Source organism: Eulemur rufifrons, chromosome 1 (genome assembly GCF_041146395.1).
Source record: "Eulemur rufifrons isolate Redbay chromosome 1, OSU_ERuf_1, whole genome shotgun sequence".
NCBI lineage: Eukaryota > Metazoa > Chordata > Mammalia > Primates > Lemuridae > Eulemur > Eulemur rufifrons.
The window spans coordinates 46,604,463-46,632,396 of record NC_090983.1 but is presented as its reverse complement, the minus strand read 5'-3'; the positions used below and the strand labels follow the sequence as shown (position 1 = coordinate 46,632,396).

General features: G+C 34.8%; 1 protein-coding gene across 7 annotated transcripts in view; it reads left to right on the top strand.

Moving 5' to 3' along the window:
- Positions 1–27,657, top strand: part of ITPRID2 (ITPR interacting domain containing 2) — a 37,103-nt gene extending 9,446 nt beyond the window's left edge. For 2 of the 7 annotated variants that reach the window (XM_069492405.1, XM_069492323.1), the window contains 10 exons: positions 425–1,122; positions 8,058–8,130; positions 11,445–11,533; positions 12,937–14,148; positions 16,212–16,289; positions 16,369–16,496; positions 16,884–17,034; positions 18,783–19,247; positions 25,517–25,634; positions 26,510–27,657. In XM_069492405.1, coding sequence (XP_069348506.1) covers positions 425–1,122; positions 8,058–8,130; positions 11,445–11,533; positions 12,937–14,148; positions 16,212–16,289; positions 16,369–16,496; positions 16,884–17,034; positions 18,783–19,247; positions 25,517–25,621 — 2,999 coding nt within the window. In that variant the 3' untranslated portion in view covers positions 25,622–25,634; positions 26,510–27,657. Of the gene's footprint in view, positions 1–424; positions 1,123–8,057; positions 8,131–11,444; positions 11,534–12,936; positions 14,149–16,211; positions 16,290–16,368; positions 16,497–16,883; positions 17,035–18,087; positions 18,154–18,782; positions 19,248–25,516; positions 25,635–26,509 lie in introns of all 7 variants that reach the window. The other 5 variants (XM_069491968.1, XM_069492242.1, XM_069492047.1 and 2 more) reach the window with 5 other exon arrangements.
- Positions 27,658–27,934: the final 277 nt, after the last annotated feature.

The following is a 27,934-nucleotide window of genomic DNA, read 5'->3' as shown; positions in this document are numbered from 1 at the left end:
ATTGTTCATGGATCAGTTCTAAGAGGCCTATATATGTACCCCCAGTTAGGTGTAAAATGTATACTTATGTGCATTTTCTTAGGAGAACTTTGGGAGAGTCTTAAGGGAGTCCAAGACCTGAAAACAGAATCATGGCTGTAGATCAATAGCTAGTTTTTTCTGTTGTATTCCGTGTTACCGTTGTGTTTTGTGCTCTATTGCTGATTTTTTAAAAATATAAATTCTGGTATTTAGAGTAAAATTCTTCCCTCTTTTTCCCACCCAGTAAATATAGAGAAGGTTTAAGTATTAGATGAGGAAAAAATATGGTTTTAAAATCTTTGTGGTCCAACTTTAGTTACTAGAATTTTTAACGTATATGCTTAGTATCTGTATATATTTAAACAAACGTATACATATAATTAATGTTTTTTTCTTTTGGTAGGCCGTTTTCGTCAAATTGAAGTGCTTACTACTGTGGCCAATGCGTTTTCTTCTTTATACTCCCAAGTCTCTGGGACTCCCCTGCAGAGAATTGGAAGTGTGTCCTCAGTGACCTCTAACAAGGAGACAGACTCACCTCCACCTTTAACTCGAAGCAACACTGCAAATCGTTTAATGAAAACACTATCAAAACTAAATTTGTGTGTTGATAAAACAGAGAAAGGAGAGGGTAGTAGTCCTTCCCCAACAGTTGAAAAAGGAAAGATTCTAAATGTTTCAGTGATTGAAGAAAGTGGCAATAAAAATGATCAAAAGTCTCAAAAAATTGTGAAGAAGAAAGATTCATCTTCTATGTTGGCTACAGTTAAAGAAGAAGTCTCAGGTAGTTCAGCAGCTGTTATGGAGAATGTTGATATCGATAGACTTTCTGATGAAGCAAATAGTAATTTTAACCAAGAAACTGCAAGTGAACAAAGTAAAGAAACTCAAAGTCAGAGTAAACTGGGTGAGGAATCTGTAATTATAGAATCTGATTTAGGTAATGATTTCAACATTTCCAGCCACAGTGAGCTGGAAAATAGCAATGAACTGAAAAACGTCCACATGTCCACACCTGAGAAAGAGCCATGTGCGCCGCCGACAATTGCATACATAAAAAACATGACAACTCAGCAGAAGGACTCCTTCGAGATGGAAGAGGTAAGTGAAAAAATAGCACTGAGACTAGTTCCAGATAGTGAAGTAGGGGGAAAAAAGTGCCAAAAATGTTTATAAAGTGAGAGGTAGCTAATAGGTTTATACTAGAAAAATTCATCCTAATTTGGACTTTCCAGGTTTATGTTTCACAAACCACAAAATGGATGACAGAACTGTGTGATATCAAAGTAATGGGACAGTTTGTCAGGTCCTCCAGATTTTCTGTCATCCACTAGCTGATATTTGAACCTTAACCCCATTTTCTCTCTCAAGGGTAAGATTTTGATGTTCAAGAAAACCCTGAGAGAGAGGATATTTAAATTCAAATCAATATTGCATAATAGTTATAAACACTGGCTTTGAAATGATGAAACAGGGGTTTGGGTTCTGCCTCTGCCACTGAATTGCTGTGGGTCTTTGGAGAACTTTTCTTAACATATCTCAGTGGTAAGGTTAAGCGTGAAGAAGGCTTTGCAGATGGGTGTTGGTATGTGACTGGAAAGAGCAAGAAGATGATACACACTTGAAGGGGAGGATGGGGAACCCTGAAGGAGATTTGAAAGGCCACTGAGTAGGGAGGGTTCTTGCAAGCCCAGAAGACCAATGTTTGGTTACTTTTGGTTACCCAGACATATTCCTGCTAGTTAATATAAATTTTGAAATGGACAAGATAAAGATACTCATTTTGGTGAAGTTCAGCCAAAACTGCTTTTGAATAGTAGGAGCTGATACTTAAGAGTTGAAGCTATATATAATAATTTGAGGCAGGAAACAAGTTTATGAAGCACCTGCCCTATGGTAAGCATTGCATTTGGCCTTGAGATACTCTGTCTCAGTCTTTGAAGCACCTAGTGGTGGTCTTACTATACACATGAGGAAACTGAGTCATATGTGTGCTGAAGAGTTGTGGCTATACATTATATAATATGTAATTTTTGTTTTTTAAATTTATTACAGAAGATTAGTTTTAGTAGTAGTTCACATGTCATTGATTTAGGGAACTGGAAAACAAGATAGTTGATTCTGCCCATAAGTGTCCTCTTAGGTGAGTGTGTCTCTTTTACATTAGCAAAGATTTTTTATTTATCATAAAATTTCAATTGCTGAAATAGCTATTTACCTTTTTTGTGGTCTTTTAGTACTTTAATTACTAAAAATGAAACAAAAAGGGTGCAGGAGCAGCCCTTTGGAATATTTTAGATATTCTTGTGAGCTTCTTTTTCTTTTGTTTCTTTATATATTTTTATATTTCTCCTATTTCCTTAATTGTGGGATAATTTAAATTCTCATCATAGTATGAAAGTACTATATGATGACTACATTAAAACTTCTCTTTGTTATATTTCACTCTTTGATTTCTTTTCTTTTTGACTTTGTTTTGGTCTAAACTTGTCTCAGCACTCAGAATTAAGGTATAAGTTCTTGCCTTCCATTAGGGCCCCTCTTTTAAGACAATTAGATATGAAAGTGAGTTTCCTTGTTTTAATACAATAGCGGAGTATTAAAATCTAACCAATTATGTTATGTAATTGCAAATCAGATATTGTTGACTCAGATTAAATAACGCTCTTATATGTGTATTTTCAAAGAAGTCAAAGAAGTTCCTTTTTGATTTCTAGAATTCTGAATTCTTAAGCTATAGGTTTTTGTTGTGTGTATGTTTTAACTTTAATTTCTAAGATACCATACACAGAAGGTCTTTTAAACATTAATAAAATGCTAGATAGACTTTGGTGGCAAGTTAACTTTAATGATGATAGGCTATATATCTATTTTTTTGCCCCCTCTGCTGGCAAAAACAGTTAATGAAGAAAGTAGGTAAGTTAATGTGAACATTTAAAGTGCAAGATTACATGCATTAGTGGTTGAAGAATAATGGAAGATTTTTGTTTTCAGAGAAAGAATATATGGCCAACCATAGCTACATTGTAAATATGAGGCATTTTAAGAATAATGCATCCTTATTCTTCAGATATATTTAAAACATAGATAAAAACCTCCTAGGATTGTGTTTTTATCCCTTTGGGAATTTTAAAGAGAGCTTGTAGAACAATGGATAAAGAAGGGAAATAACGTGTGTGTTTCTTTAATTTCCTCTTCTCCCAAACATTTGAATCATGTTGACAAATGAAGAGAACAATCTTACCGAAGCAAACTTTTAGATCCCATTCAAAGTAGTTTACTGTTTTTCTTTTGGACCCCTTTCAGTTGAGGTTTGATTTCTGTTGGGAACTTTCTTCCTGTGAAAACAGTGAGTAACTATAAGTTAGAGCTCTTTTTCTCTCAGTGAAGCAGTTCTCAGACAGATTATCTGAACACCAGATGGTTTGGGAAGCTAGGTAGGAGAAAGCGTTGCAGATGTGGCTGTGTGCATGAAGCTGCCTAATCCGTCTGAGACAGGAGGTAAGACCTGACAGTCACCAGAAGCAAAAAGGAAATACTTATATGTAAAGAGAGCTAAATAAACGACCAGACTGATCCTGATCTGGGCCTAGAGAATGAAAGTGGCCATTTCTTATGTCAAAAAAGGAGAAACAAAAAGGCCAGAGATTATTTTCAATTAAAAGTCAACTTGCCTTATAAAAAATGTTTTGCAGGCTATTTAAAATGTTGCAGTGTATCTGAAAGTTACAAAACCCCCCTCTTGAATTTTCGAATCCTTAATGACTTGCTTGGGTAATTCTCGTGTTATTCTAGAATGGCTTATTTTGAATACATCATGGTAACTCTCTGAAGCCATAGATTAGTAGTAATAGTATGAATAATTAACAGTTAAACCACAATGATCCTACTCAAGCAGTTGTTTATCTTCTAGGTGTAGAGGCAAAACTTACTAAGGGTCATAGGAAGGAGAAGTTTTGTCTCTGTATCTGTGAATAATTTGTCATGTGGCCTTCTCACCCTATAAATGAAATTTATATTTAAATATAACCATTATTAGATGTATACATAATCATCTTTTTTTAAGCTACTGAAGTTTAGTAACTGTTTCTAATCCTGTCTTTATATTAATTGTTGATTTAATTAATAGGATTCTTTTATATTTATTAGTGTGACTTAAAATAATCCCAAATTAATCAGATATTTGACAGATAGTTAAGTTGTTCCTTTGGCCTTCCAAATTTAACTGTATGTTTTTTGAAGATAAGTGTGCGCTAGAATATGAACTCTAACATGTGACATGTGTATAGATATGTTACTTCAGAGCCCAATTAACCACTGAGTTTTGTTATTTGATATTTATCTAAAAAACTTAAGTTACAGTAAAAATAAACTATATATGTGTGTGCATGTAAAAATTTGAGAGCATTTTTTAAAATGAAAACTTTGCAAGTAATTAGAGAATCATAAATTGGCCCAGAAAGGAATTTTTTTTTTTTTTTTTTTTTAAAGAAACAGAGTCTTACTCTACCACCCAGGCTGGAGTTGGAGTGCAGTAGTGCAGTCATAGCTCACTGCAGCCTTGAACTCCTGGGCTCCGGAGATCCTCCTGCCTCAGCTTCCCAAGTAGCTAGCTGGGACTACAGGCAAGCGCCACCATGCCCACCAGTTTTTTTTGTTTGTTTTGTTTTGTTTTTTTGTTTCTTTTTAATCTTTAGAGATAGGGCCTCATACTGTTGTCCAGGCTGGAATGCAGTGGCGTGATTATAGCTCACTGCAGCCTCAAGCTCCTGAGCTCCAGTGATCCTCCTACCTCAGCCTCCCAAGTAAAGGGGAGTATAGGCACATACCACCACGCCCAGCAAATTTTTAAATTTTTTGTGAAAATGGGGTCTTGCTATGTTGCCCTGGCTGGTCTTGAACTCCTGGCCTCAAGCAATCCTCCTGCCTTGGCCTCCCCAAGTGCTAGGATTACAGGCATGAGCCACTGCTCATCGCAGAATCTTTTAATTTATTTTCTAGTTTTCTCCCTTTACAGATGAAGAACCATTTCCCTCACCTCCCACATATGACATTATGTTATAGCAGTGATTCTCCACTGTCTTCCTGAGGAATATAATATTCTCTTTGATACCAGTGCTTCATAGTGGGGGCGGTGTGGGGGTGTCAGTAGGGGATGACAGAGAGGAGTCTCCTGTTGTGCCTCTTTATTACTTTACTGTTTCAGAGTACTTTCACTTATAGTCACATTTGATCATTCTAAGGACCTGTAAGGTAGGAGTTTTAGTCTTTATTTTGCAGTTGAGAAAGCTGAGATAATTATCGGAGATAATTGCCAGAAGCCATCATCCAGAAAGTAGCATGAATAAGACTTGAATTTAGCTCTTTCTGTAGGCTGGCTACTTTTAACTATACAAGTTGGCAGAGGTCAGATTGGTTGATATTATCAGGCATTGGGCAGGAACTCGTGATGTGCAGCCCTGTATTACTACTTTGGAAAAATAATGTTCTTTTTTGACTTCTTTTGAGATGTCACTAAAAATTAGAATTGTAATTTCTAAAGTTCTAGTTTTGATTTTTTTTTGAAAATTATTTTTATATACAGTATATTTTATGATGATAAGAACCATACAGTGTCTCTTTAAAACTTAGAGGAAATGTTGCGTTAGAACATCCACATGTTTCTGTTCCGTAGAACACAGTACAGTGGTGTTATGCTTAGAAGATGCATCTTAGTCAAAATAAACAAGATAGCTGTTAAGAAACCGAAGTGGGTGCCCGTTATGTTAGCAGGACATAGATTCAGAAAGATACGGTGTTTGTTTTATGAGAACATTTTTTTTTAAATGAAGTAACCCAAATGTATGGGTTACTCTAAACCCGTTTTCATACATCTTTAAATCCCAAAACACTGAGACCAAGAGATTTTATCATTTTGGTTTAGTGGGGTTTTTTTTCCCTATTTTTATTATGAAAAGTTTAAAGTGTAAGGAGTAGAGAAAATAGTATAATGAACACCTATTACTCTTCACTCGATTGAGTTTTATTTGGCCATTCTTATTAATTTAATGAAAGTTGTACCTATAGCAAAGGACCGGAGTTCTACTGAGCATTTGAAACCATTGAACAGGGAAAAAATCCTGTCACATAAATCTAAGTTCTGTATTTGCTTCATAATTCTCTAAGGTGTACCCCATCTTGAATTTGACTACTTTCTTTTGCATAATTATGTTCAATAATAAAATAAGGTAAGAAATTCACCCATTATCACTAGCATGTCTGTTTCTCCAGCAAGTAGCTAGTATGATTTTGCTGAGTGAGAATGATCCTAACTTTAGTAGTTTGATTATTAAATATGACCCGTCAGCTTTCTTGTTTAAGTATTCCTTTCTTGCTGTTAATTATGGAGTTTGTAATGAAAGAGGGGGGGAGAAAGAGAATAATTTTTTTTTTTTTGCTATAGAGGGATAGGATAGTACACTGAGGATACACGTTTATTAAAGTCATATTATTTTGTGATTAACTTTATAAGCCTAAGGAACTAGAATATGTGATAATTCTACATTTAAAACAGAGATTATAATTTGGTATATCATAATGCTGTGCCTAAACTAAGATTCCTAGAACATAAAGAGGCATTTGGATTTCTGTTACAGTTTTTTGATATGGTTGATATTTACTTTATAGAAAACTCTTTGAAGTAGGTTGGGCCTGAATAGAGGCTAATAATAGACCTTTTGTTGAATATAAAAAGAAAATTCATTTTGTTCCCTCGCACACAAAACAATGGTTTTCCTGTTGAACTTGTGTCTGCTGCTTAGAAGAATATACTATAATTTTTACATAATGACAAAGAATAGTAGAACCTATTTTACTTATCTGATTTATAGGTGATGGTTTTAAATAACCAGTGTGCTGTCGGTTTTCAAAAGACTCATAAACTTGAGTTCATGAAACTATGTAGTACAAAGATATTACAAATCAGAGCAATTTTTAAATTGGCTAATAATATCTTTAACCTTTTGGCTTTTCTTTTCATGTTGGTTATTCTACTTGTATTCCTAGGGAATATTTCTTATTCTTGAATAGATTGATAGCTCAAAACTACCAGAGTTTTACCTAAAAGCTCTTTACTATTTGCTCTCTGATTTATTCAAGGTTGGAAACCCGTATATTTGGCCAGCTTGCCTACTTTACTAGGATGTTATTTACTATTTAAGTACTAATCATTACAAGATCAAATGATGGAAATTATTGTACCTCTCCCCCTTCCAAATGTTTAATCTTGATAGAGTTAATTATGTTAGAATTGAGTATTTGCAGGGTGGTGGTGGTGATTAGGAATCTGAAAATTTCTAATTATGTAGTTGTGCAGGTAGAAGAAAAAAGCACAAAAGACAACTTTTGTAGCTTTGATACCTTCTTTGAACAGAGTTTTCAGCAAGGATTTATGGCTAATTTTAGTTCTGTAATGAAACCTGTTTTTCCACTTACAACTATCAACTTATGTCTTGAAAGAACATTTGTATCAGGACAAAGCAGTCTTATACATGAGTGATTTTTGATAGGTGAAAATTTGGGGGATTTTAGAAAATTTTGCAATAGTAGCACAGTGTTCTGCTTTCAAAGATCCAATACTTGTAATTGCTTCCATTGCCTGTTGGTCATGGTGTGCTGACATGAGTGCATTAGCATTTCTCCCGGGATTGACCCTATTTTGAAATTTAACATTTAGAGAAGAACTTTTTCTTATGGATCTAATTTTCATCTAATAGCAACTTTTTTTTTAATGAAGTGGCTTATATATGCAGTTATTTTTCTTTGTAAGCTGCAAACTTGAGTGCTATTGTTAACTGGAAAGTAGATCAGAAAATTGAATTGTGGAACATTTTAATACTTTTGAGACAAGATGTCTTTGTGTGTGTGTGTGTGAGTATATTATATAATGCTTTGGTGCACTTTTAGTTAGATTGATTTGTTTAATAGATGGTTATCAAGAGGGTATTCTTCTTTGCCCTAGATTCTTTTAGTTTTAACTACTTTAAAATCTTCTTTAGGTTCAAAGTACAGAGGGAGAAGTGCCGCATGTTCCAGCCACTCACCAGCTAGGTCTTACCAAGTCAAAAAGAGGTAAGTAGAACAATACCCACTAATTCCCGAGCACACTTTCAAAGTGTTGTGAGTTGATTTGGAAAAGGAGATATGGATCTGTATTTGTAGTCCCTGTAAGTGTGAAAAGATTAAGAACACAGGTAGGCATGCTTCATTATTGTTTGGTATAGAATTTTTTGTATTTTCTTGAAGACTTTTGTGCTCATAAACTAATTAGTTTGCTTATTCTGTAATGACCTCATTACACAATTTTGTGTGCTCTATATATTTTTCAGTTCTACATAAGGACTGTATGGGAAGTAGGGCTGGCTACCTTTTACATTGTTGTGATTGAAAAATACACTTCATCATCCATTTTGGGGGTTTATTATTTAAATATAGCTGTTAGGTTTAATACACAAATGTGCCTCTGGCCAAAAAACACCAATTTTTCAGCAGTAGTTAAACCTAGTTAAATTAAATTCAAACTGTGGATCAAAGGTGAGTGGCTGTAGATATTGGTCCTCTCTTCAATTATTAATTATTGACCAAAGAACCTTTGAATCCGTTCCTTTCACTTTTAACTTGCAACAAGAAAAAAATGTCTGATCCTTAAATTTACAAAGCTTTTGAGACAGAAAAAGGGAGAGAGGAAGAATTTAAAATGACCACCGAAGGTAGGACTGTTTATTTTTAAAATTTTACACACACTGAACCACCCTGTTTTTTTTTTTTAAACACAGATTCATATATATGTTCCCAGAATAGGAAATTACATGTTTGTTCTCTGAAATTACTTCATAAGAGATAATTTGCATATAATTTTTCTTTCATTGCAATATGGCATTAAGAAACAAGAGCTCCGCTCTCACTAGGTCTCTACAATTCTGACCAGACACAAAATAAGCTTTCCTATTTAATTTTCTTCCCCTTGTAAGTTCATAAATGCATGTATGTATTTCTGAGCCGAGTTCAGGGCTATCAGAGTCCTTGCTTTAGACAAGTAGACAAGGGATACATTGGAAAAAGCAGCTTGCCATGTGTCAAAAGGAGGATAAAAAAGAGTAGAATTACTTTAAGATATTCAAGAGCTGTTTTTGTCATTTTGAAAGGTAGCCTATCAAATTTTGATAATGGGCTACATAAATATCTTTGATCGTAACTGCAGAGTTAGAATCACAAGAAATATATTTACTTCAAAAGTTTAGTAAGAATGCATACAGTACTTTAGTGTTGTAAATTTAATAAAATTGCCTTAATCTCAAATCCAATCCAGTATATACATACTAAGGCCCAGAGAGGTTTAGTAACTCAATTTATTTTGCCAGCTAACATTTGATGGATATGTTGAGAGAAGTCCAACATTTTTATTATTACAGAAGACATATAATATTTTCTTTAGCAGATAATATACTGTTCTGTTTTGTTTTTTTAATGATCCTGGACAATAAAATTTCCAGATTTTTTTTCTCTCTTTAATGTTTCCTCTAACTTCCTAGTTTTTAGTTAGAAATCATATTTTACATCTTCAGGACAGAGATCTAATAATTTTTAGTTTCACCCTTTTCTATTGAGAACTGTGTTTTTTGGAAACAAATATCTGACTAAGGAACCTAGATTGTGATATGTACTTAGAGTTTACAAAATAGTTTCATCTACATTCTACTTAGTTCCTGAAGTGGCCATCTGAGATAGAAGAATTAGTCTTCTTCCATTTTGCAGAAGAGAGAAGCTGCTGCTTATGATGATGAAACGCAGCAGGAACACGAACCCAGGCCTCCTTGTTCTTTCCTTTGCCCAACACCTGTTCTGAAGCCTAAGCAGTCTAAATATGACCTAACCTATGTGAACCCAGACAGGGCTCAACAGCTGTGAGGTGAACTCAGCACAGACTACTCTGTTGCAGATAAAACAGATCTTAGCAGGGAACCCACGTCAGAGCTGCTCACTCTGGCTTCCCTGGGTTCTCAGGCAACTGCCCTTTGCACAACCAGATAGGCAGTTTCACTTCTAAATCATTTAAGTGACTGCTTAATTCTATTGTTGCTTTAAGGAAATAGTTATCATTGATTCATTCAACAAACATCATTTATTGTCAGCTTATTTTAGCTACTGGGATACAAACAAGACTAAATAAGGTTTTGCCTTCAGAAGTCTCACAATCTAGTTTAAAAAAAAAAAGACATATATAGTGCTAACTGCTATAAGATGTTAATTTTAATTAATATAAGGCTAAATTAGTACTGATGGAATAGCTTATTGCAATTCAGTTTCACAGTTATTCCATTTTACCTAGACTTATCAAGGACATGGAGTAATTGCTTATATTTCATTAGCCATTTTTAAAAAATACAGCAATATTACAGAATTATACTAAATTTTTAATGGGAAAAATTACTCTATTGCATGGAAACTGAGTCTTCAGTGGGATATTTTTCAAAACCAGGTGAACTTTAATAGATTTTGGATTTTTTCAATCATAGTATCTGGTTCTTTACATGGATAAAAATCTTAAACGGTTTTGATAAACATTTTATTTAGTATGTTGTTTTTGAAGTTGCACAGAACTTTCCTGTCCCTTGATAAATGTAATTTACAATACTAAATGTAATAACTGTGAAGTCTCCCAACTGTGTAGTTGTCGTATGTGTGGAATGTGATCATGCCTCCTGTGCTTAGGTGGCCTATTTACGTATGTAAAACTTTTTTTTTTTTAGGTTATACTAGCCAGGAATTAAGAGTTTCGAGGCAGAAAAATAAACAGAAGGATTTTATAAGATTAACAATATTATGTACTATTTGTACCTGTTTGATGGAGTTTCATGTAATTGTTATGAAAGAATTGTTTCATAACTTAACAAATGTTTGTACTATTTGAAACATCAGAGACAAATTATTTAATTTATTGGACTTAATTATATTTTTATTTTCTTGTTAGGAAGATGATAGAAATTTTTGCACAATATACTGTGCATTTGAACTTCTAATTTCTCCTCCTTACGTAATGGAACTGGTTTACTCTGGGACTTCTGTTTTTATTAGAACCATCTTTTATTTCAGCCAGTTGTCCTCCAAAGATAAGACATTAATTGGATTTTCCAAAATAGTTTTACTAAAGCTTAACTGACAACTGAATAGTGAGAGTTTCTGGTAGAAGATCTGATTTAGTTTTGTTTGAATTTGAGTTGCCTCCTATGCTGTGAAGCCACAATTTTGCATAAGTAATGCACACTTTTCTAAGAAGGAATCTATTTTGTATATCTTATATCTGTTGAGAATCATATATTATGATAATATTGCTCTCATTCTCAGTAAAGTCTTAGTTTTATATGACCAGACTTTTTTATTGATAGATCATCTATTACGTACTGCAAGTCAGCATTCTGATAGCAGTGGTTTTGCTGAAGATTCAACAGATTGCCTATCCCTTAATCATCTTCAGGTAACATTTTCTATTGTAATAGGCACTATGATTAACTTCATCATTTCAAGATGATTTTTCAATAACTATGTGTTTTAAGCCTGAATCTGTCTAATCTTTATTTTTCAAATGACCGTAAGAATAAAACTCCTCCTGGGATGTAGATGTTATCTAAGCATTTGACTACAAATTTTAGGTTTCACTAATGCTTTTCTGACTGAATATTAAAGAAAAACTTCTCTTTCTTAATTTTTGGACCACTAGTAAACAGAGATTATTTTGATTATTAACCTTTTTTGGACTGTTATTTTTCTTATTTTTACTGTCCTTGTGTTTCAGTATTTTGCAGTGTTGTTTTACTTATTTAATAACTAAAATTACCATGGATCTATAACTTGCTAAATGTTATACTGACTTTTCTGCTAGACTGTATTAGATAACCCAGAAAACAGGCATATCTTTGTCCTCGAGGAGCTTGTAGTCTGTATGTGGAGTACACAGAATGTATACAAAAAGCATTTAAAACACCTATAAGCAAGTTTTAAAGGAAATTGTGATGACAAAAACAAAACAAAACAAAGAGTCTTTAAGAACATAGCATTTCACGAGTAAACAAATAAGAGACATATCTAAGGAGGGAGACTCAGAAAGAATAATCAAGTAGACAGAAAATTGGAGGATGGACAAGAGACTTTGAAAGGAAAGCTGTGGCCATCAGAGCTGGTGGCTGTCAGGAGACTTGAGAGAGAGTAGCCCTGATGGAGTCAATGACACAAAATCGTGATTGGAGAGTAAACCAATGGTGAGGAAAAGAAGTTAAAAATGTTGACCATTTTGTCAAATAAGGATGGTTAGCTTAAGGGTGGTAGGTCTTTTTGTCTTGTTAACGCGGGAATGACTTAGGGAAGTGGTTCAACTAATGGATGGAATTATATAAGAGAAGGAGAGTTTGATCTAGAAAAATCTGGGGTGAAACTGGGGAAATACCCTAGTCCTGGGGAGGATGTGATTGGAAACACAGGTTGGAGGGATTAGCTTTGAATAAGACACACAGTTTCCTTTCAGAATGGAGGGAAGGAAGGAATGATGGAGAGAGATATGGGGAAGTTTATAGGTGTTGGGGAAGAACCTTAAGAAATTTTTGCCCATTTTCTCTATGAGTCAGTGTTATATGTTAAAAGGAGAGGAAGAGGGTATTGGAAAGGGGATTTAAGGAAAATAGTGAATGTCTGAAATAATCTTTGTGAGAAGTGAGGGGGAGGGAGGTTGCAAACCAGGGGCAGTAAAAACAGTTCTGAATAGCACTAGGTCCACAACCAAAGTGGGAAACGGTAAAAGTATAGAAGCATCAGATCAGTTTGGTATTGTGTTAATGATATTTCTTACTTGTTTTCTTCACCTCCCCACCTGTTTTCCTTTCACAGGTTCACGAGTCCTTGCAAGCCATGGGGAGTAGTGCTGATAGTTGTGACAGTGAGACAACAGTCACATCATTTGGTGAAGACCTTGTCACACCAACAGCAGAAGACCAGCACTGTTTTAGTGAATCAGTGGAGGAGTCTCTCATCCCCCTTCAGAAGGGAAGAGAGAAGACAGCAACAGTTGCTGACAAAAGCAAGTCAGATAGCCAGGATTTCCCTCCACGCGAGGCTGTTGAGAATACGGGAAATAAACAGTCCACCTGTAGTCCAGAGGATCCTGTTACTGAAATTACTGAAATGAAAGAGGATTTGTCTCCAGCACAGACGGTAGAGCTACTGAGGGAAGGAAGTGCTGAAAGTGATGGGGATAAAAGCAGTGAATGTGAATTTACTCAATATACCACACATCATATTCTGAAATCTTTGGCGTCTATTGAAGCTAAATGTATTGATACGAGCTCTGAAAATGCAACTGGGCCTCCCTCTTCTGTGGACAGAGTTAATACAGCTTTGCAAAGAGCTCAAATGAAGGTTTGCAGTCTGTCTAATCAAAGAATAGGGCGTAGCCTGATAAAATCGAAAGATCTGTTAAAACAAAGGTACTTACTTGCAAAAGCTGGCTATCCTCTAAGAAGGTCTCAGTCTCTACCAACCACCTTGCTGAGCCCAGTAAGGGTTGTGTCCTCTGTCAATGTTAGGTTATCTCCAGGAAAAGAAACCAGATGCAGCCCACCTTCCTTCACCTATAAGTACACACCCGAAGAGGAACAGGAATTAGAAAAGGGGATGATGGAGCATGACAGTCAATCTTTAGTTAAATCCACCATTTTCATCTCTCCATCATCTGTGAAGAAAGAAGCAGCGTCCCAGAGTGAGGTGACCCAGTTGGAGGAATGCCATCACAGAAGGACTCCTACCTGTTCACAGTTCGTTCCAGCTCCCGTATCTCAGTCCACCTGCTCCCTTCACTCCGTCCCCTCTGAGTGGCAGGAAAGGCCCTTGTGTGAGCACACAAGAACTCTGAGCACTCACAGTGTTCCCAACATATCAGGGGCCACCTGCAGTGCCTTTGCATCCCCTTTTGGGTGTCCTTACTCACATAGACATGCTGTCTACCCTTACCGAGTGTGCTCTGTGAATCCTCCTTCCACCATAGAAATGCAGTTGCGAAGAGTATTGCATGATATTAGAAACTCACTGCAGAATCTTTCACAGGTATGAAAAAAAGCATGTTTTTATTAAGTATATCTTTTTTTCTTTTATTGCTCCAAGCACCTCTTAATTCCCTAAGAAGCTGAGACCCATCAGGCATGAACTCTCTGAGCTTATTTTCTTACATGTCTAAACTTAACCTATATCTGTCCTTTTATACGCTTCCCTCCTGTTTCAAGAGAGAAGCCATAACTAATCGTGAACAAAGTTAATTTCTCTGCTGGTAATCTCTCTCCCTTCCTAGAGGAGAGACTTTGCTCATTAGGTATCCTCTCTTGTCAAGTTGTGCTTATTATTAAAAAATCTTCCCTTTTAAAGTCCTTTCTCTCCTTATCTCTGCCATTTGAATGTGTTGACCATCTTTTCTTTTTCTAAGTTCTTTTTCCGTTGATTTCCGTGGCGCTATGTTCTCCTGATTCTGCTTGTAGCTCTCTGGGCTAAGCCTTCCCCTTGTCCTACTGACCCCTGATGCTGGTCTCCGGGCACAGAATTAGTCTCCTTCCACTGGGTTCAAATACTGGGACGACTCCAGAACAGAAAAAAGCAAAAAAAAAAAAAAAAAACAGGTAAAGTGTGAATTTGATTCAAAAATGCTCAGTATATCTTGTCACTTTTAAAGTCATCACCCTCAGGTTTATTAGTAGAGTAGAAATAACTTTCAAAAACTTTGAACATAAGTAGGTTGTCTTCAGGTTTGCTTTTCACATTTTCTTTCTGAATCTCTCTCTGAACTTCCTTACATTCAGACAATTAAGGAATTGAAGAAAATGTCAATGTAATGATGAGAGTGTTCAACGCAGAGCCAGGTGGCCTGGAATGAATGTAATATGTCTCTAATCATCATGAAATAGTAGACAGGAAGCTGCTTTAAAAGTAGAAAGCAAAGTTGTAACTTTTCAAATTATAGTTAGATATACCTGCTTTTAACATATATGGGTTTTAGCCTCATGACAGTTGTCTCCTAATGGTTTTTAGTCTAACCGAAATGTGAGTGTTTCTTCTTCCTCCTTACAAAATGTAGTTCTGTCTGTGACTGAGACATACACCCTTTCAGCTCTACTTATGTGGAGCCGGGGATTTCCAGGGCCCTGTCCACCTGCACCCTCACAGTACACTACACTTTCTAGGCCAGCTTGTTCTGCCCTAACTGTGGTCTCTACCTCTTGGATGTCCTATGGATACCTCCACTAACGAATCTCCCCACACCCACCCCACCCCATGCCAGCAGACACGTGTTCTCCATCATGTGGCCTCTGACCCGTCTCTCCGATGTCATTCTGTAGGTGTGCTCTGGCCATATTGGACCGCATTGCAGGTCTCTAAATAGTTGTGCATTCTTAGGTATCTGCACGTGCCATGTTTTTTTTTGTTTTTGTTTTTTTTTAAACTTGGAAGGCCCTCCCATGCCTTTCTTTGTATAATCAGGTCCTATTTCCTGTTAAGGTTCAGCTCAAGTGTCACGACTTTTGGAAAAGTTCACCTAATCTGAATTTTTGTTTGTTTCCATCATAGCACTCCCTGGTCTCTATATTTTAATTTTTTTTTTTACCTTCTTTTTCTTCTTGCTTACACTGTGAGAACACTTGAAGGCTTGAGAACACCTTTTATCTTTGTATCTCGCTGTCTAAAGTAGTGGCAGATAGGAGAAGCTCTGATGCCTAAGAAGACTATGATGATTGCTTGCTTCTCTCTCCAGCCTAGTCAATAATTGCTGTAATCTCATGATAACATTTACAACGGCTTCTACATTTTTGTTTTTCTACTTTCTCAAGCCAAGAGGGAAGTCCTGTAAGACAGAGATGACATAGACATGAACTGTACATGTTCCTTTGCCTCTTCCTCCCAATTAAATTGACTTATACCTGCAACAGCTAGCAATAATAGGTATCATTGGGGACTGTATATTTTTTTATTCCTGCTTATACTATGAAGGATTTTTTTGGTTTTTTGTTTTACCTCAAAGAGAGGAATATGTAAGCCCCAAATTCTGCCTTCTTAACACATTGAATAATTTAGAAGTAGCCACTTCAACATTGATTTTTAATCTTACTTTTACTGTCTTGAAGTACCCTATGATGAGAGGACCTGATCTTGCTGCTGCTCCATACAGTGCTCAGAAATCATCTGTTCTACCTCTTTATGAAGTAAGTGCTTACTTAAATCTTTGCGTTACAAAATAATTTGTATGATTTCAAAGTATAATTTTGGTATATTGCCTTTTAGAATACTTTTCAGGAGCTCCAGGTAATGAGGCGGAACCTGAACTTGTTTAGAACACAAATGATGGATTTAGAGTTGGCAATGCTGCGTCAGCAGACCATGGTTTATCATCATATGACTGAGGAAGAAAGGTAACAGTTCATTTTCACTCAACTTATAATTTTTTAAGCTAGGTTGTGTTTCTACTGCTGTGTACCCTGTATCTATTTTGTGAACCAGTGTAGATAATGTCAGGCATACATAGTGCTTCACTAAGTGAACTTCTCTACCTTCAGTGTATCAAGGAAGAGGGTGGTTATAATATGTTTTTCAGCATTTGGGATATTTGTGAGAAAGGATGGGGGAAGAAAGACTGATGTCCTATTGGATTCACCTATTGTAGTTGATATTGTGCTAATTTATAGAACTTGCGATTTCAGTACGTTCTGTTAGTTTATAATAATGGTCAGAAGAGTTGTGAATAGGAATCATCACGAAACTGCATTTTTCAAGCTTTGTGCCTGTCACCACACCCATAGATTTGAAGTGGATCAGCTCCAGGGTTTGAGAAATTCGGTGCGCATGGAACTTCAGGAGCTGGAGCTGCAGCTGGAGGAGCGCCTGCTGGGCCTGGAGGAGCAGCTGCGTGCCGTGTGTGTGCCTTCGCCCTTCCGCTCCTGCGCGCTCACGGTACGCCGCCCTGCGTGGTCAGGAGATGTTTCACGCAATTTAGGACATGTGCCTTTATTGCAAGTCATTTATTTTAATGGTATTAAAAGCATGCAGACTGTTTAAGGAGCTTTCTCACAAATCAGTTGAATTTGCAAGTTGTGCTAATTGTTTTAAATATGTAGTATATTTAGAAATATGTTGAAAATTTTTAATAATTTTTGATAATAGGAAAGAGTAAGGGTCAATATAAAAGTTTAGTGTTTGTAAAGGAAAAACGAGTCAATTATCATGACTAATTTAAATTTTAATCCCTGCATGTAACTGCAGAGAACACAAATATATATTTTACTCAGTCTTTTTTTTCTTTCTTGCCTTTAAATAACTGTCCTTTTTAAACTTTTTCTTTGTTTTAGATTCTTTTCCTTTATGTTTTTTAAGGTATCAAGTGAGATGTTTAGATAGGAAACATATATACAACCAAGAGAATAGTAAGAAACACTGCCTTTATTTTGTGCCACTTTTCATACTTCTGTTTCTTTCCATGAAATTTGAACTTCAGCAGTTATATTCTTATTCTTGCCAGTATCTTTGAAGTTGTAGACTATGTTGCTTTGAAATGGTGAAATAATGAATTTTTCTCTATTATTTAATACTTTAGCAATGCATTTGATTTTGTTAAAAATCAATGGATATGTACACATACACATACATATATATGCACACATGGAGTAGAATAGAGTAAGAGTGTGTGTATACACACATATGTATGTATAGCATAAAATAAGAATATTCTATATCATTAATGAATATATTTTCCATGGTTTGGATCTGTCATTCTGAGAAAGATGTGTTGGTGGCAGCAGAGAATCAGAAGATCCTCTGTGCACTTTGTATCAGTTTTCAGTTGCAACAACACATCTTATAGGATCAATGACAGTGGAGGGTGACCGAGGTGACATAAAGGGATGCTACAGGGCACAAATTTAGCCAATTTATTTTATTATCAAACTCTTGCAATTTGAAAAAAAATACATACATATAAAAATAAAAATACTGTTCTTACCTTTTCAGGGAATGTGTGGCAGTAGGAGCGCTGATAACTTGTCATGCCCTTCTCCATTGAATGTAATGGAACCAGTAAGCCTCTCTCCTTTTAAATCACTGGGGAAGGGAATGATACAACATTTCATAAACACGCAGTTTTCCTAGTGTAGATGAAATGTATGTGTATTTCTTTTAAATACAGAATTTGATAAGTTACAACTAGATTGGAAGTGAGTTTGGCATTTCTGAAAGTCCATTGGTACCTAAATCACTGGAAAGCCAGCTTAATTGCAATAGTGACTTTTCATCTTTATGACCTAAAGGAAATGATGTCCCATAAAAAGTACTTAATTTTAACTCCAGGAGAAATGTGCTATATTTTAGACAAATTGGTTTATTTGGGGCAAAAGCATTATGAGTAACTATTTTGTTTTTCACTAGTTACTCTTCCTTACAAGTAATGTGGACACCGATGTGGTAACAAGTAAAATGTCATCCCACTGTGTATTCTAGTTACCAGTTGTATTGCTTGATCTCACTGGGAATTTAAATTTGACTTGCTGTTTTTGCAAATGAAATCGAGTAGTCACTAAATTAATGAAACACATTAACTTTACAAGTTATGTGATTTTTGGCAGTAATCACAACTAGGCTTTAAGCCTTCTTTTTAACTACCCGTCTTAATTTCAAGAGAGAAGAGTAACAATTTTTCTGATCTCCAGGTCACTGAACTGATGCAGGAGCAGTCATACCTGAAGTCTGAATTAGGCCTGGGACTTGGAGAAATGGGATTTGAGGTTCCTCCTGGAGAAAGCTCAGAATCTGTTTTTTCCCAAGCGACATCAGAGTCGTCTTCTGTATGTTCTGGCCCCTCTCATGCTAACAGAAGAATTGGAGTGCCTTCTAGTGCCTCAGTGAACAAACCGAAAACCCAGTCAGTGGCAAGGAAGAAAGTATTCCGAGCATCGGTGGCCCTAACGCCAACTGCCCCTTCTAGAACAGGCTCTGTGCAGACACCTCCAGATTTGGAAAGTCCTGAGGAAGTTGAAGCAGCTGAAGAAATCCCAGAAGTCACAGGACCTAAATCTGAAGTGGAAGAAGGACATGGAAAACTCCCAGTAATGCCAGCTGCTGAGGAAATGCATAAAAGTGTAGAGCAAGATGAGTTGCAGCAAGTTATTCGGGAGGTAGGTAAAATCTATGCTTAATTCATTTATTTGGAGATGTGTGTTAGAGGAGATTTTTAAAAAATTATTATGGGTATATAATAGTTCTATGTCTTTATAGGGTACATGTGATGTTTTGACGCAGGCATGCAGTGTGAATTAATCAGGGTAGTTGGGGTATCTATCACCTCAAACATTTAACATTTGTGTCAGGAACATTCCAATTCCACTCTTTTAGTTATTTTAAAGTATACCCTAATTTATTGGGATTATAGTCACTTTGTTGTGCTCTCAAATATTGTTCATTCTATCTAATTAACTGTATTTTTGCACCCTTTGGCCATCCCCACTTTATCCCCTTCTCCCCGCTACCCTTCCCAGGCTCTGATAACTGTCATTCTACCGAGGAGATTTTATTTGAATGTTAATTATTTATAAGATATTCTTTTGATTCACAATAGTTTGTAATTTTCAGAGAGCTTTTAGATTCTTTCCCACTGATCCAGTTAGTGGCTATTAAGATATGTTTATAATGGCTTTTCTGCAAATTTCATACTCCAGTGTGAAATAGTTGCAATTTTCTATTCACTACGGTGAAGAAAAGTGTTTGTAGTGCTCGAAATAGATAAACATGTGACAAACTCTTTGGACTTCTTGTTCCCAAGAGGGATTACAGTTGAGATTTCTTCCAGGATTAAAAGCTGCATTTTATGGTTTTAGTTGACCTGAGAAAATGGTGTTGTGATTTTAATAATTATAAAGAATTTGATCTCTTTAGTTTGCTGGGTGGAGAAGTGTAGGAATTATGAGTTGTTCAAAAGTTGAAATACTGTAAGAAAAGAGGGTGATAGCAGAGTGAGAACCTGAAGCATTACCATAGTTCTAGATTACCAGAACTGCAAAGATTTAGGGAAGTTAGTAATGAAAAGTCAAAGGTTGATAAAATTAGTAAAATAACTCTTTTTAGCACTAAGATCAGGTAATAAGGAATAGTATGCATCATTTAAAAAGGGAGAACTCCTTTTTAATGAGCCATCATTTATAGCTACATGATGGAAGCTAAGAGTACATTGAAAATAAATACTGTCAGTCCTCCTGTAACAGGATAATGCGCTCCTGAAAATCTCTGCCATACAAACTCATGCAGTAAAAACCACAGGGTTTATGGGGAAAATAGAATTACAGGCATAACACTTATAACTTTGTCAGTGACGTATTAAAAAGACAAAAGATAGAAACCTAATGAACACAGTAGCAGTTTTATGCAGTTGACCCTGGGTATCTGAGGAGAATTGGTTCTAGGACCCCTGCAGATACCATACTCCGTGGGTGCTCAAGTCCCTTATATAAAATGGCATAGTATTTGCATATAATCTGTGCACACCTCCCATATAATTTAAATCATCTCTAGATTACTTGTGATACCTGATACAATTTAGATGCTATATAAATAGCTGTTATTGTATTTTTAAAACTGTTGTATTATTTTTTATTTTTTATTTCAAATACGTTCTATCTGCAGTTGATTGAATCCACAGTTGGGGAACCTGAGGATATGGAGGGCTGTACATGTTAAATGGTTAAGAAATATGTAAATATTACAATAAATATGGTACTTTACCTTAGAAAACCTGAAGTTCATGGAATTGGGCTTTGGAAATGTTGCAATTTGTGAGTTACTGTGAAGGAGTGGAAGGAGGGTGAACTGAAATCTGAAAGAAAGTTTTAACACCAGATGGGGATGGATGTGGCTCATAAGAGATAACTGAGATAGTTGGTAGATATTTAAGGTGCGTGCATTTGTGTACTGTATTCCTAGGTTCAGCCAAATGCAGTGTTCTGTGTTCACTTAGTGTTTCTTGTGGATGAAATTGCATGTAAGCAAACATGAAATTTGCATTATAGGCAAGTTGTTTCCCAATATTTCAATCATGTTAAAACAAATTCACATTTTCAAAACTAGTGTTATAGCAGAAGACCACATGACTGCATGTCTGTAATTTATTTTCATGACATGACTCTACCAACTTTAAAACTTTTAAAAGTGTAATTCTATAAATTTTTTTTTTATTATTATTTTTTATTTTTTAGAGATGGAGTCTCGCTCTTGCTCAGGCTGGTCTCGAGCTCCTGAGCTCAAGCAATCCTCCTGCCTCAGCCTCCTAGAGTGCTAGGATTACAGGCATGAGCCACTGAGCCTAGCCTTAAAAGTGTAACTCTACAAATTTATTTGTCCTATAAATAGAATTATTTTTGTAAGTTGGCTGTGGCTGGCTAATGTCTAGCAAACTCCGTACATCTACTCTGCCCCGTCTGATGTGCTTGTGATTAGTAATCCTTTCCTGTTTACATGTTTTATATCAAAGATCAATTTTTGAGTGAAATTAAATAATTGTTCTTTTCCACAGTACATTTGCTAATTGAGGAAATAGATTTTAAAGTAGCTTTTTTCCCCCTGAAAATTTGATGTTTTTGTTCCCCTTAGCTTGCTTTAGTTTGAAAGTTTTGCTTGAAAATTTGATGTCGTTTGTTTGGTGCAAATACTCCCTTCAATGCACACTTGAATTCTCATTTTTAAAGTTATGATGGCCTGATAGATGCTGAATTTCCTGGGGGTAAAGCATTCACTTTAGACGAGAACATTGAATCTTTGGCCATTAAAGCATAGTGTTGGAAAAAGTCGGTTGTTCTCATTAGGCTTCCTTGGTCCTAGAGAATTAATCATTTATAAGAATCTCCATTAAATATGAAAGCTTTTATTATTTGCAGACATTTAAACTGACATGCAAGACAAATGTTTGGAGAATTTTTTAGAATTTGTTACTAAACCCATTAATTACAAACTACTTAGTTCAGAGTTTGGCATAATTTGGAGGAAGTTAGGTTTAACATGTATTCTTTTGCTGTCTGCATAGAAGGGCTTACCAATCAAAATACAGAGAGATCAAGGCATAAGAGGAATATTACTACACTGAAGAAAATAAATTCTTTTGAAGTACTTTAAAAACATGTATTATTAGATAAGTTAGTTTAATGCCAGTTATAATTTATTTAAAAATTGTGTTAATATCAGCTCAGTTGCAGTGGTTTCCTGTTAAAGTTTGTTTGCAAAGTATTTAAAATTCAGAATAGTTTTTATTCCATTCATTTCAAATTGCTAATCTTTTTACTTAAATACACATGGTACCGAATTCCAGTCTTTTTTTAAGCTTAGTGTATCATCTACCAAGATGATTAAATTAGATTCTGTTTTCCCAGTAAATTCTGAGCCCTTAACCCTATTAACAAAGCCTCCATTTAGGAAGGCAAGATTTAATCTTGGGTTGAACAGTTTTGCAGGTGAGGATTAAATATGTTTGCCAGGCACTTTCAAGGAAGTTTTCTCATTGCACTCATGGGTGCATGAAAACAATAATATCTGTCAGGCCTTTGTTTCTTTCATTGCACCATAAATGAGGTTTTTAAAAAGAGTGTTTTCATCATTTATAATGTGTTAATACAATAAGAATTCTTTTTTTGAAAAGAGAACATTGAAAGAAAGTCCTTTCAGACAAACATTTAATATACTCATTCAGTACTAAACTTTGGTCAAAGATACCCTTTTTCTGTGCACATTATGAACATTGTAGTAGGAAAAAAGTACACTGTCTTAAAACTTGCACAGTCATCTGTGATGCATGTGATCAGTGGCCCGAAACTGTTTATAGTTACTTTAAAAATGTATGTATATGTGTAAATAAAAAGTACTTAATTGAATGAATGAATATGTGCCCACAGAAGCAAATTCAAGAGAATTAAATGTCAAAGAGTAAACATGGATTGCTTTGTGTTTAAAGAGTTCTTCTTTTTTTATTCAAGTGCCTAGACTTGGTTCATGCTTTTCAGAATCTTTATTACAGTACATCTGACATGTTTTAAACATGTATTTTGGTAAATACACAGCTTGCCCATGTGTGCTTATTGAAACTTTTTTAGTGCTCACTTAATATAACTGCTGTCACATGGTAGGCACTCAGTAGGTACACATTAGTGGATATGTTGCCCCACACTTCAGACATGCAGTTGGTCCTTTTGTATTGTCAGTAAGCATTCCCTTCTTAATCTCAGGTAGTCTTGTCTTCAGCCTACACTGTTGTTTGGAAATTGTGCTCATAAAAGTAATTTTACCATTAGTCTCAGTGGTATTTTCTCACTCCTAATCCTTCCAGCCTCTCTGTAGCGTGGGAGACTTTGGAACTAATTTATTTGTCCGTACATTTATTCCTTCAATAAATTATTAAAAGGCATTTTGTCATTTTCAGTGCTAGTCTTTCTGTAGTTCTTTGTTCTTCTTTCTCTTCTTGTACCTGATATTTGTCTCTTGTGCTCTCTCACTCTCTCATCGATTCATCCAGACATTTATTGAGTGCTTACTGTATGTAATTTATCAACTTGATAAATGAGACCTGAGCCCCTCCCTGAAGGAGTTCACAGTACACCTTCCATCTGACCTCACCCTTCCTGTCCTAATTTCCTTCTACACCCCAGAAAGAACTGTCTTGTCAGTCAGGCTCCATTATACTCCCCTTTTCATCCAAGATTCTCTTGCTTTAAAGTTTTCAATCTCCACCATCATCTGAAATAGTTGTAACTTTTCATGACCTACAATGTAAAGTCTTCCTTCTTTGATAATATCTTTTTCCTCTTCTAGCCCATGCTAATCTCTCATTTTTCAGAATTCATTTTGTGTTCATCTGTTGATAGATTAGAGCATGTTTGACCACAGAGATTCTTGTATGTCTTACTGCAGTAATGTCTGCACTCCAAAAAAAAGTCTGGCACACATTTTTGGTTTGTAAAGAATATTTTTTGGCTAGTTTCTTTTTTTTAGAATGATGAAGAATTATGGAATATAATAAAATTGCCATATTTCATTCTCAGCAGGACTGGAAAGACTGTACTACTCATTGTCTTGTAAAATATAAATTATTTTCAATGTTTCGGATCCAGCATATTGTATTTGTGTTTATATACTATGGCTAAGAGATTCTGGTTTTTAAAATCTTTGTATTCAACACATACTTATTTAAAAAGTAAATCTGAAGTCCTATGAACTTCAAAAACTTTTGGTGCTGTTTAAAATCTTGATAGCAGATAAAATGAAAAGCTTGTATTTATTTAAATATATTCCAGTACAGATGGTTGGTCGCTAAGAAGCATTTTGTTTCTATGAATAACTATGTATAAATCTATGTATTGTGTACCAGTTTTGCATGACTGATTAATACAGAGCCATTTATGGAAAGACTTCAATTAAGATGTGTTCATGATGTACTTAGGAACATTTTAGGAGATATATCATTGTGGCTGACAGGATACTGTAGAAATGTAGAATTTTTAAAAGCTGGTGGAGAGTGTCTCCAGTGCTAATTTCGAAGGTATTATCAGTTTATTTCAGGAAATAAACATTTAAAGCCTTCACAAAGGGCTACTTAAAGGTGATGCTGTGTCATTAGAGAGAAAAGGTGGGAATAGGCATATGTAGTGTTTGGACATCTGGAGAAGAACCTGATGGAATTGTCATTGCGCCAGATCTGTTTGCCTTTTCCTACAATGAAATGAGATGTATATCCTTATCTGAAGCAGAAGCTTTAGGCAGGTGACAACTGTACCATACAACTAAAGAAAAAGTTATTTCTTTAGAGTTTACGATGGTTTTGAGGATTTTTTGTATTTTAAAATAAATTGTACTAAATGATAATTTTTTCTTTCATTTCAAATGCACGAGTTAGTACAATATATAATTTCTTACAACTTCTTTGGATATTTTGCTTTCAGTTGGTGTAAACAGGCATTATACCGGTATATTACTTTGCCACTAATGGGTTTTTTTTTTTTAAAGCAATGAGAGCACTTGTGTATCCTGCTGATTACCTTACAAAGGTAGATGATAATAAAAAACATTTAATCAGTCCTTCCTTGTTATTTTGTGTCATGAAGTAAAGTATTTACTAGACATTTTTAAATCTATGAAATAGCATTTTCTAATGTTCTCAATTTAAGAATTGTGATATCTTATAATCTAGTTAGCTGAGTTATGCTGGATCAGACCGCAAAATCTGACCTGGGTTTGAGGCTAGATAGACTTGATTCCCCACTCCCTCTCTGTAGTGCATGAACGTTGTAGTTTTCTCTATGGTTTAGCTGACTGCAGAAATTAAATGCTATTTGTTTTTTTCTCTGAAAACGGGGAAAAAAAGAATTACACTCATATTGTTAAGTTCTGATTTTTCTCTTATTTTTCATTCTAGATTAAAGAATCTATTGTTGGGGAAATCAGACGGGAAATTGTAAGTGGACTTTTGGCAGCAGTATCTTCAAGTAAAGCATCTAATTCTAAGCAAGATAATCATTAAATGGAAATTATAGGTAAATTTTTCTGAATTTCTTTGTTTAGCTAAATATAAATTAGTACTTGGCATTTAATTCTTTGTTTCCTTAGTATACAAGCTGGTTCTCTAGCTAAATTTTGATTTTTAGAATGTATGTAATATGTTATCCTACAATTTGAAAACCTCATACAACCCTGTTTGAAGTGTAAGCAAGTCAGATCTCGTCATACTAATCTCCAGGGAATTATCTATATTAGGTCATTATAGTGGAATTTTATTGTAGTCAATAAATCCTGGAGTTGGACTTTACACCTGAATCTTTAAAAGCATTGATTATAAAAGTATTTCAAAATGTACAATTTATGGAACAAGATTTTGAGAATCAAAACTTCGTAGTATCTTTCTTAATTATTTTGTCTTTTAAAGAAACATATTCCATAGATCCATTTCTAATTATAATTTATTAAAAAATTATTTTATGTTTTACTTATTAAAATGAATTTTATTTTCTCATGGGTCTAATTACATTTCATAAAATATATATTAATAGTAATATTTGGTGAATGCCAAAAGGAATAATATGCTTTGGTAGAGTAATACCTTTAATAGAACTAAAAATATTCATTCTATAGCAAGAGAAACAAAAATGTAATTTGAAGAGTATAATATATAATTTTAGCTGTAGAACTGGGAAAAATATTTTGATAAACTGTGTTGTAAAGCAACTAATGAAATTTTTTTCCCCAAAGCCAGAGATAAAAGAATTCATTCTTAGGAATATGTATGGAAATCACAGAAAGATCATGTTTATATGTATATATATTTGAATAAAATTCTCATCTCCCTCTAAAAGAATCTTTTAGTAATGGTATTTGAAAAATGTTTAAAGTAGACTTCTCTTTCTTTTTTAAGGTTGGCATGAATCCTATTAGCTGTGTAATATTGGAGGTATCAATAATATACACTGGTGGAGGTGTTACTTGTGCTTCAGAAGATACTTGCGGCTGAGCTGGGCTACTGTATACAATGTACAATTGTGTATTTCTTCTATGCATATCATTTCAAAAACCTATGTAGAAACTTAGGCACTTTGCTCTTTTCTAAACTATCAAAATTATAGCAGTTTGAAAAGCCTAATATTTATTTGTATGTCAATATTTTTCATTTGATTCTCTATTAGAATTAATTATAAAACTTGAAGACTTCCAGACTTATCCAACTTATAAATAACATACTTCTTCAGACTAGCTTCTTAAAACACTGACCTCTATGAGGTATTTACTGTGCAATAACTGATTCATTTTTTGAGAGCTTGAAGCAACCAATGATTTTCCCTCCACTGCTGTTAATTAGTGTCACTTCCAAGAAGAAAAACTGTTCTGTTGTAAAAATTGCTTTTAATTCTTGAGGAGGTTACTAATAGCAGTAGGATAGAATTATATGAGGTTACCTACAACTACTTAATGTTCTTACACTGTAAGCCTTGTTGCCTTACACAAGACAAATGTAATATTATTATAGCTTATGTAGTATTTTTCTTTGGTAATGTGCCTTATGTTAAACACTATGTACTTTTTGTATTGCCCAGACTTCTTTATTATAAGAAGATGTCTCTTCTGTCTTTTAGACTAAATAATAGGGTAGCATCCAAATAATGGGGCCTATGACTTGAATGGATAGAAATGAATAAGCTGGTTTTTGTTTTTTCAAAGTGGAAGTAATTTACATTTGTTCTCGTACATAAATGATTTTAATTCAGTTTTAACCAGTGAAAACTCTTGTTTTTATGGGGGGGGAAAAAGGAAGTGGTTTCCTATTTGGTTTTATATGTGTTAATAAATGTGTAAAGTAACCAAATGTTATTAAAATTATTCTTTTAGCATTATAATTTTCAACTCCTATTATGTTTCTTTGTGTGTGATATTTTAATCAAAATGGTTGAGATGTTAACAATGTTCTTTGAAAGAATATCAAGGTTATAAATGTTTGAAATATCACACAAAGGATGATTTCTAAAAAAAAAAAAAAATTAAAACAATAAAGTATTTATTTTGCCTAAAATGTTGTTGGTGGTTTCTTTTCTTGAACTGCAGTGTGAAGAATTTGGATTAGATCTGATGAGCAACAAATAAGGTCCAAAAGAATTGCAGCATACAACCTAATAGTTGTAATTCTCTTTTCCTAGAGAGGTGTCTATGATGCTTTCAAAAATTCAGTTAATTTAGACCACCTGGGAAAGAGGGCATGGACTAATGCCTCTTGGGCTCATCTAGTTCTGTGGTCATAATGATTACCGTCTGAGGCCAAATAAAACTTCTCTTTAAAATGTACTCTCTT